This window comes from Xyrauchen texanus, chromosome 40, assembly GCF_025860055.1.
Source record: "Xyrauchen texanus isolate HMW12.3.18 chromosome 40, RBS_HiC_50CHRs, whole genome shotgun sequence".
NCBI classification, from domain to species: Eukaryota; Metazoa; Chordata; class Actinopteri; order Cypriniformes; family Catostomidae; genus Xyrauchen; species Xyrauchen texanus.
This window is the reverse complement of record NC_068315.1, coordinates 361102-371101: the sequence shown is the minus strand read 5'-3', so window position 1 is coordinate 371101 and position 10000 is coordinate 361102. Positions and strand designations below refer to the sequence as shown.

The window sequence follows — 10000 nt, the reverse complement described above, 5'->3', positions numbered from 1 at the left end:
AGCACAAATATACCAGAAATGATTATTAGTACATTCAGAACAATCTAATAAAGCATGATTTAAATACTGATGTTTCCTGTTTAAACTGGTTTATTCTGTGTCATTTATAGTTGAAGATTTGGGCTTGTGTCCGTTGGGTGAAGACACTGGAACCGCAGACACACTCTCTCGTCTCATCCTGCGAAGTATAAATACTGTATATCACTTTTCATCTTTGCTGTATATGAAGCGTGAGTGTTTGTTCTGTGTTAATGTTGTTTTAATCGCAGGAGAACATCCTGATATTCTGCCACTGTTTTTCCCCTGTGGATCCATTAAACGTGAAGTTCTGCCCACAGCGCTACGAGACAATGGTGAGAGTCATCATAAGCATGTGTTATTGTGTTGCAAGAAGTCTCTTTATATTGATACATTAGATGTTCATTCAGTCCCTCATTATTTCATGGAATATCTCGGCCTCTGAGTGGAATACAAGCTCAATCTAGGGGTCATTAGAATCCGTGCATCTTATCACATGACTCGTTGAGTGTGTTACCGTGGAGATGTAGCGCGTGTGGAGGCTTCACGCTATTCTCCGCGGCATCCACGCACAACTCACCACACGCCCCACCGAGAGCGAGAACCACATTATAGCGACCACGAGGAGGTTACCCCATGTGACTCTACCCTCCCTAGCAACCGGGCCAATTTGGTTACCCCATGTGACTCTACCCTCCCTAGCAACCGGGCCAATTTGGTTACCCCATGTGACTCTACCCTGCCTAGCAACCGGGCCAATTTGGTTACCCCATGTGACTCTGCCCTCGCTAGCAACCGGGCCAATTTGGTTACCCCATGTGACTCTACCCTCCCTAGCAACCGGGCCAATTTGGTTACCCCATGTGACTCTACCCTCCCTAGCAACCGGGCCAATTTGGTTACCCCATGTGACTGTACCCTCCCTAGCAACCGTGCCAATTTGGTTGCTTACCACGAGGAGGTTACCCCATGTGACTCTACCCTCGCTAGCAACCGGGCCAATTTGGTTACCCCATGTGACTCTACCCTCCCTAGCAACCGGGCCAATTTGGTTACCCCATGTGACTCTACCCTCCCTAGCAACCGGGCCAATTTGGTTACCCCATGTGACTGTACCCTCCCTAGCAACCGTGCCAATTTGGTTGCTTACCACGAGGAGGTTACCCCATGTGACTCTACCCTCCCTAGCAACCGGGCCAATTTGGTTACCCCATGTGACTCTACCCTCCCTAGCAACCGTGCCAATTTGGTTGCTTACCACAAGGAGGTTACCCCATGTGACTCTACCCTCCCTAGCAACCGGGCCAATTTGGTTACCCCATGTGACTGTACCCTCCCTAGCAACCGTGCCAATTTGGTTGTTACCACAAGGAGGTTACCCCATGTAATTCTACCCTCCCTAGCAACCTGGCCAATTTGGTTACCCCATGTGACTCTACCCTCCGTAGCAACCGGGCCAATTTGGTTGCTTACCACGAGGAGGTTACCCCATGTGACTCTACCCTCCCTAGCAACGGGCCAATTTGGTTGCCCCACGTGACTCTACCCTCCCTAGCAACCGGCCCAATTTGTTTGTCCCATGTGACTCTACCCTCCCTAGCAACCGGCCCAATTTGGTTGCTAAGGAGACCTGGCTGGAGTCACTCAGCATGCCCTGGATTCAAACTCACGACTCCAGGTGTGATAGTCAGCGTCAATACTCACTGAAATACCCAGACCCTCCTAAATTTCTGATTCTGTGGTATTTGCTTCACGGATGTTTTCAGGCCTTATTTTGCAATGCAAAAGCGATGGTGTTCTATAAAACAAGTTGAATTTTGTGTCTGGGGGCTTTAAGCGTTTTAAGCAGAAACGCACTTTGTGATGACTGGCGGGTTTAATAATCATTCCCATGTCTCTCTCTCTCTCTCTCTCTCTCTCTGTGTGTGTGTCTCTCTCTCTCTCTCTCTCTCTCTGTGTGTGTGTCTCTCTCTCTCTCTCTCTCTCTCTCTCTCTCAGGTGTTCCTCTGGTAACTCTGACCGTCTATGAAACATCTGAACATCCTGAACTGCACAAGAACATCACAGATTATTTCACTCAGCAGGTGTGTGTCTCAGATACTGTATGTCTCTCATATATGTGTTGAGACTCACGCGTGTGTTTCTCAGGGCGTTCCGGCATGTGTGGCGTTCTTCAGTCCGTCAGGAGTGACCTTCTGTTTGGATTTGGTGAAAAGACTTTCTGGAGGTCAGCTGGAGCAGATAAAGGTATGAGCTACAGAGAAACGAGTATGTTCTGAGACGGAGAGATATAACAGTGAATGACTTGTGTTCAGTTTGCATCGATTGGACCGACCACAGCCGACGCTCTACAGTCACACGGACTGACGGTCAGCTGTTGCGCCGAGAAACCCACAGCCAAACACCTCGCCGCTGCCATCACACAAGCCCTACAGACCCCTGACCTCTGATGACCTCTGATGACCACAGTGGGACAGATCGAACAGAAGACTGGATTTGATTGAGACTGAAAATGTGATTTTATGTTTAATAAATAATAAAAAAAAGAGTCCATGTCAAAAATGAAAGTTCAGGGCATTTATTGGACATTTACTCTGTTTAAATGAGTGTTGCAGAAGTTTATTTATAAAGCATCTTGCAGGAAATATTATGCAAATAAATACATTGAAATTGAAAAGAATTGTGTGAAATGTTATGCTTAATTAATGTTCATCATAGTCATTTAAATACACATATTTAACATTTCTTATAAATATATTGCATATAACAGTAAATGACACGTGTGTCTGTTACACTGAACTCCTGCATTACTCTGTTTACTTCAGTCTTTACTGCCTCATACATGTGGCTGTCTTCACACCGATGTGTGACGTGTTTAAGACCCGCCCACTCCTCGCGTGTCAGTATAAATCCGGTATCGGGACTCAAACAGTCTCAGTACCGACACACGCGAGACAGAAGTTGAACGATGCTGGCTGTGATCCGGCTGATCTTCATCATCATCATCATCAGTGCAGAGAAGATCTTCCACAGCAGAGATCACAGTGATGTCGACATCAACATCCATCAGGCAGAACTCATCACTGATACTGACAACGCAGAGGTTCTGTCTGTCGTATATCTGTCTGTCTGTCTGGCATATATCTGTCTATCTATCTCTCTGTCTGTCATATATCTGTCTGTCTGTCATATATCTCTCTGTCTGTCATATATCTGTCTGTCTAAATAACTGTCTGTCTGTCATATATCTCTGTCTGTCATATATCTGTCTGTCTAAATAACTGTCTGTCTGTCTTCTATCTCTCTGGCTGTCATATATCTGTCTGTCATATATCTGTCTGTCATCTGTCTGTCTGTCATATATCTGTCTATCTAAATAACTGTCTGTCTTCTATCTGTCTGTCTGTCTTCTATCTGTCTGTCTGTCATATATCTGTCTGTCTATCTATCTGTCTGTCTGTCTTCTATCTCTCTGTCTGTCATATATCTGTCTGTCTGTCTAAATGTCTGTCTGTCGTCTGTCTGTCTTCTATCTATCTGTCTGTTATATATCTGTCTGTCTAAATGTCTGTCTGTCGTCTGTCTGTCTTCTATCTCTCTGTCTGTCATATATCTGTCTGTCTGTCATATATCTGTCTGTCTAAATAACTGTCTGTCTTCTGTCTGTCTGTCTTCTATCTGTCTGTCTGTCATATATCTGTCTATCTAAATAACTGTCTGTCTGTCTTCTATCTGTCTGTCTGTCTGTCATATATCTGTCTGTCTAAATAACTGTCTGTCTGTCTGTCTTCTATCTGTCTGTCTGTCTTCTATCTCTCTGTCTGTCATATCTCTCTGTCATATATCTGTCTGTCTAAATAACTGTCTGTCTGTCTTCTATCTCTCTGTCTGTCATATATCTGTCTGTCATATATCTGTCTGTCTAAATAACTGTCTGTCTGTCTGTCTTCTATCTGTCTGTCTGTCTTCTATCTCTCTGTCTGTCATATATCTCTCTGTCTGTCATATATCTGTCTGTCTAAATAACTGTCTGTCTGTCTGTCTTCTATCTGTCTGTCTGTCTTCTATCTCTCTGTCTGTCATATATCTCTCTGTCTGTCATATATCTGTCTGTCTAAATAACTGTCTGTATGTCTTCTATCTCTCTGTCTGTCATATATCTGTCTGTCTAAATAACTGTCTGTCTGTCTGTCTTCTATCTGTCTGTCTGTCTTCTATCTCTCTGTCTGTCATATATCTCTCTGTCATATATCTGTCTGTCTAAATAACTGTCTGTATGTCTTCTATCTCTGTCTGTCATATATCTGTCTGTCTGTCATATATCTGTCTGTCATATATCTGTCTGTCTAAATAACTGTCTGTCTGTCTTCTATCTGTCTGTCTGTCATATATCTGTCTATCTAAATAACTGTCTGTCTGTCTTCTATCTGTCTGTCTGTCTGTCATATATCTGTCTGTCTGTCTGTCATATATCTGTCTATCTAAATAACTGTCTGTCTGTCTGTCTTCTATCTCTCTGTCTGTCATATATCTGTCTGTCTGTCATATATCTGTCTGTCTAAATAACTGTCTGTCTGTCTTCTCACTGTCATATATCTGTCTGTCTGTCTGTCATATATCTGTCTGTCTGTCTGTCTGTCTAAATAACTGTCTGTCTGTCTTCTATCTCTCTGTCTGTCATATATCTTTCTGTCTGTCATATATCTGTCTATCTGTCTGTCTGTCATATATCTGTCTGTCTGTCATATACCTGTCTGTCTAAATAACTGTCTGTCTGTCTGTCTTCTGTCTGTCTGTCTGTCTGTCATATATCTGTCTGTCTAAATAACTGTCTGTCTGTCTGTCTTCTATTTTTCTGTCTGTCATATACCTGTCTGTCTTCTGTCTGTCTGTCATATATCTGTCTGTCTAAATAACTGTCTGTCTGTCTGTCTTCTATCTCTCTGTCTGTCATATATCTGTCTGTCATATATCTGTCTGTCTGTCTGTCTGTCTAAATAACTGTCTGTCTTCTATCTCTCTGTCTGTAATATATCTGTCTGTCTGTCATATATCTGTCTGTCTGTCTGTCTAAATAACTGTCTGTCTGTCTGTCATATATCTGTCTGTCTGTCTGTCATATATCTGTCTGTCTGTCTGTCATATATCTGTCTGTCTAAATAACTGTCTGTCTGTCTTCTATTTGTCTGTCTGTCATATATCTGTCTGTCTTCTGTCTATCTGTCTGTCTGTCTGTCTGTCTGTCATATATCTGTCTGTCTAAATAACTGTCTGTCTGTCTTCTATCTCTCTGTCTGTCATATATCTGTCTGTCTGTCTAAATAACTGTCTGTCTGTCTGTCATATATCTGTCTGTCTGTCATATATCTGTCTGTTTGTGTAAATAACTGTCTGTCTGTCTTCTATCTCTCTGTCTGTCATATATCTGTCTGTCTGTCATATATCTATCTGTCTGTCTGTCTTTCTGTCTAAATAACTGTCTGTCATATATCTGTCTGTCTGCCATATATCTGTCTGTCTAAATAACTGTCTGTCTGTCTGTCATATATCTGTCTGCCATATATCTGTCTGTCTTCTGTCTGTCTGTCTGTCTCCTGTCTATCTGTTTGTCTTCTGTCTATCTATCCATCTGTCTGTCTATCTGTCTGTCTGTCTGTCTATCCATCTGTCTGTCTATCTATCCATCTGTCTGTCTATCTGTCTGTCTATCTATCCATCTGTCTCTCTAGCTTTCTGTCTGTCTTCTGTTTTCTATCTGTCTGTCTGTCTATCTGGTTATCTACCTGTCTGTCATCTATCTGTCTGTCTGTTTATCTATCTGTCTGTCTGTCATCTATCTGTCTGTCTGTCTGTCTGTCTGTCCATCATCTATCTGTCTGTCTGTCTGTCATCTATCTGTCTGTCTGTCTATATATATATATCTGTCTGTCTGTCTAAATATCTATCTGTCTGTCTGTCATATACTGTCTATCTGTCTGTCTATATATCTGTCTGTCTGTCTGTTTGTGGTGTTGACTAACAAAGGACTATAATGGTTAAGATCTGGTTACTGTATAGTGAAACCATGGTTACGTAAGGAATGGACGAACTTATTGTGAGGGAGCGCAAAACTATTTCAGTAAATAAGTTCCCTCATTGTCATGATGTCATGAATTACTCTTCATGTGTGATTAAAGCATCATACGTGTACACTGACTTGTGTTTTATTATCTCAGCGCTTTCTGTCCAAGTATGGATTCATGAGAGCAGGAGACAGTGAGACAGACGTCGACCTCTCTCGGGACCTTCAGGAGGGAAGAACCGTGTCCCGATCCAGCAGCACTGAACAGAACCAGCAGCAGGAGTTCATCACGGCTCTCCAAGACTTCCAGAGAGTGACCGGTTTACCTGTCACAGGTGTGTTTGACGACGCCACCAAAGCCGCCATGAATAAACCCAGATGTGGCTTTTCGGACCAGGATGAAGAAATGGAAGAGCTGAACGACACCGCCGAGTCCAACAGCACCAACGATACCACAACATCCAATAATCCTCCAGCTCCTGTGCGCAGTCTCGCAGCAGTTTTAAAGACCAGGAGGAAGAGGAACGTGAGCGAGGGGACGGGTCACATGGCGTTCTCCAAAGCTCTTCTGAAGTGGCGACTGATCGGTGAAGGTTACAGCAGTCAGCTGTCCATCGATGAGCAGAAGTACATCTTCAAACTGGCCTTCCGCATGTGGAGTGAAGTCTCACCGCTGGAGTTTGTGGAGGATCTGCACTCGCCTCTAGAGGAGATTGACATCAGACTGGGCTTTGGAACAGGTCAGTGTCACACACACACACACACACACACTCACACTCACACACACACTCTTACACACACACACACACACACACACACACACACACACTCACACACACACACACACACTCTTACACACACACACACACACACTCTTACACACACACACACACACACACACATGTTGTGTTTCCATGTTTTATGGGGACTTTCCATAGACATAATGGTTTTTATACTGTACAAACTTTATATTCTATCCCCTAAACCTAACCCTACCCTAAACCTAACCCTCACAGAAAACTTTCTGCATTTTTACATTTTCAAAAAACATAATTTAGTATGATTTATAAGCTGTTTTCCTCATGGGGACCGACAAAATGTCCCCACAAGGTCAAACATTTCGGGTTTTACTATCCTTATGGGGACATTTGATCCCCACAAAGTGATAAATACACGCTCACACACACACACACACACACACACATACACACACACACACACACACACACTGTGTGTGTGAGTGTGGGTAAGAGTGTGTGTGAGTGTGTGTGTGTGTGTGAGTGTGTGTGTGTGTGTGAGTGTGTGTGTGTGTGAGTGTGTGTGTGTATGTGAGTGTGTGTGTAAGAGTGTGTGTGTGTGTGTGTGTGATGTGTGTGTGTGTGTGTGTGTGTGTGTGTGTGTGTGTGAGTGTTTGACGAACACCCCTGAGTGTCAGTCTACTTTCATTCACACTCACAGCACAGAAGGCGTCACATCATAGTCATATTATGTAGTGATATGTTTGGAAAAATAGTTTTATCTAAAAGAAAATACTGTAAATATGTAATAAACAATTTTTGTCCATTTTCGAAACACTTGTCACAAATGTTGAAAAGTGTGAAAGCGTCTTCAGCTGAACTGATGTGTGACTTCTCACGCTTGTAGATGTCAGAAGTGAGTTGTGTTTGCTGCCCCCTGCAGGGAGACACCTGGGCTGCTCGCAGCGGTTTGACGGCGCGGGTCGTGAGTTTGCTCACGCGTGGTTCCTGGGAGACATTCACTTCGACGATGATGAACATTTCACCGTCCCAAACACAGGCAGCGGGATCAGTCTGCTCAAGGTAAGACACACAAACACTCACAGACTGAAGCTGTCACAACACATCATGTTTTTATTGTAAACTTACAATCAGACGTCCCTGATCCGTCTCGCTCAGGTAGCGGTTCATGAGATCGGTCATGTTTTAGGACTCCCTCACATCTACCGGTCCGGCTCTATCATGCAGCCCAGTTACCTGCCACAGGAAGCTGGATTTGAGATCGACTGGCTGGACAGGAAATCCATTCAGAACCTTTATGGTAAGAACACTGTCTTCTGAAGTGAGCTTATGTTTCCTCTAGCGGACCGTATCATCAGTCACTAGTGACCCATCACCCCTATGTGTGTGTGTTCTCTGTGTCAGGTGTGTGTGCGGTCGCTTCAGTACTGTGTTTGATTGGGTCAGAAAGGAGCAGACGGCGTACGGTGAGGTTGTGGTGCGTTTTAACACATACTTCATGCGGGACGGCTGGTACTGGCTTTATGAGAACCGCAATAACAGAACGCTGATGCGGCGATCCGGTCGCGGTGCAGGTGGGGTGGCACGGGCTGCCCGCTGGTGGAGTGGATGCTTACGTTCATGTGTGGAACCGCAAAACAGACGCCATGTACTTCTTTAAAGGTAAAATCTGTGTATTTGCATGAATGAAAACTCCTTAGTCTGCATCTCTTATTTCATTTAAAGGGACAGTGCACCCAAAAATTAAAATTCTCTCATCATTTACTCGTGCTCATGCCATCCTAGATGTGACTTACTTTCTTCTGCTGAACAGAATATTTCAGCTCTCTAGTTCCATACAATGCAAGTGAATGGTGACCAGAACTTTGAATCTCCAAAAAGCACATAAAGGCAGCATAAAAGTAACCCATAAGACTCCAGTGGTTTAATCCATGTCTTCAGAAGTGATATGATAGGCGTGGGTGAGAAACAGATCAATATTTAAGTCATTTTATACTATAAATCTACACTTTCACTTTCACATACAACTCCAGTGGTTTAATCCATGTCTTCAGAAGTGATATGATAGGTGTGGGTGAGAAACAGATCAATATTTAAGTCATTTTATACTATAAATCTACACTTTCACTTTCACATACAACTCCAGTGGTTTAATCCATGTCTTCAGAAGAGATATGATAGGTGTGGGTGAGAAACAGATCAATAGTTAAGTCATTTTATACTATAAATCTACACTTTCACTTTCACATACAACTCCAGTGGTTTAATCCATGTCTTCAGAAGTGATATGATAGGTGTGGGTGAGAAACAGATCAATATTTAAGTCATTTTATACTATAAATCTACACTTTCACTTTCACATAAGACTCCAGTGGTTTAATCCGTGTCTTCTGAAGTGATATGATAGGTGTGGGTGAGAAACAGATCAATATTTAAGTCTTTTTTTTTTTTTTTTTAAACAATGTAAAATTTGTAATCATTTGAGAGAGAATCGTGATGAATCTTAGAATCTTTTTTTCTTCACCAAATTTTTTTGTCCTAGTTTTCCGTCTGTAAATGTGATTTTTTTTTTTTTTTTTTTTAACCCTCATCCCAGATGTTTGACTTTCTTTCTTCATTAGAACACAAATGAAGATTTTTAGAAGAATATTTCAGCTCTGTTAGTCCATACAATACAAGTGAATGGTGACCAGAATTTTGAAGCTCCAAAAAGCACATAAAGGCAGCATTTTCATTTTTGCGTGATCTATCCCTTTAAGCAGTTATAAAGTATTTAACATTGATCCAGTAAGTAAGCAGTATACATTTGATATTCCATTCCGAACACACTTGCATGATATTATGGGATGTTGTGTTTTTAGGTGTGCAGTACTGGCGTTATGACAGCGAGAACGATCAGGTGTTCACGCGGGACTCAGACGGACGCTCGTACCCGCGTCTGATCTCTGATGACTTCCCGGGCGTGTCTGGACCGCTGGACACTGCGTACTACGACAGGAGAGATGCTCATATCTACTTCTTTAAAGGCACACAGGCAAGATCATTCACATACATGTAACTACACAACACAATAACTGCAATGAAACAGATCATGTGTAGTTCTAACTGCAGTTTACATGATTAATAAAGTATAAAAGTATCAACTTTGTGCACTTTTATCTCT

At 42.6% G+C, this 10000-nt stretch overlaps 2 protein-coding genes across 2 annotated transcripts in view; both read left to right on the top strand.

Annotated features, from left to right (window-relative positions):
• Nucleotides 1–2702, top strand: part of uros (uroporphyrinogen III synthase) — an 8162-nt gene extending 5460 nt beyond the window's left edge. Inside the window, exons 5-9 of the mRNA XM_052112881.1 lie at nucleotides 111–185; nucleotides 270–353; nucleotides 2017–2102; nucleotides 2167–2265; nucleotides 2334–2702. Of these exons, the coding sequence (XP_051968841.1) occupies nucleotides 111–185; nucleotides 270–353; nucleotides 2017–2102; nucleotides 2167–2265; nucleotides 2334–2468 (479 nt within the window). The 3' untranslated portion in view covers nucleotides 2469–2702. The remainder of the gene's footprint in view (nucleotides 1–110; nucleotides 186–269; nucleotides 354–2016; nucleotides 2103–2166; nucleotides 2266–2333) is intronic.
• Nucleotides 2703–2974: 272 nt separating this feature from the next.
• mmp21 (matrix metallopeptidase 21) overlaps nucleotides 2975–10000 on the top strand; it is an 8927-nt gene continuing 1901 nt past the window's right edge. The window contains 7 exon segments of the mRNA XM_052112890.1: nucleotides 2975–3121; nucleotides 6234–6819; nucleotides 7760–7899; nucleotides 7996–8137; nucleotides 8244–8389; nucleotides 8391–8499; nucleotides 9699–9871. Of these exon segments, the coding sequence (XP_051968850.1) occupies nucleotides 2987–3121; nucleotides 6234–6819; nucleotides 7760–7899; nucleotides 7996–8137; nucleotides 8244–8389; nucleotides 8391–8499; nucleotides 9699–9871 (1431 nt within the window). The 5' untranslated portion in view covers nucleotides 2975–2986.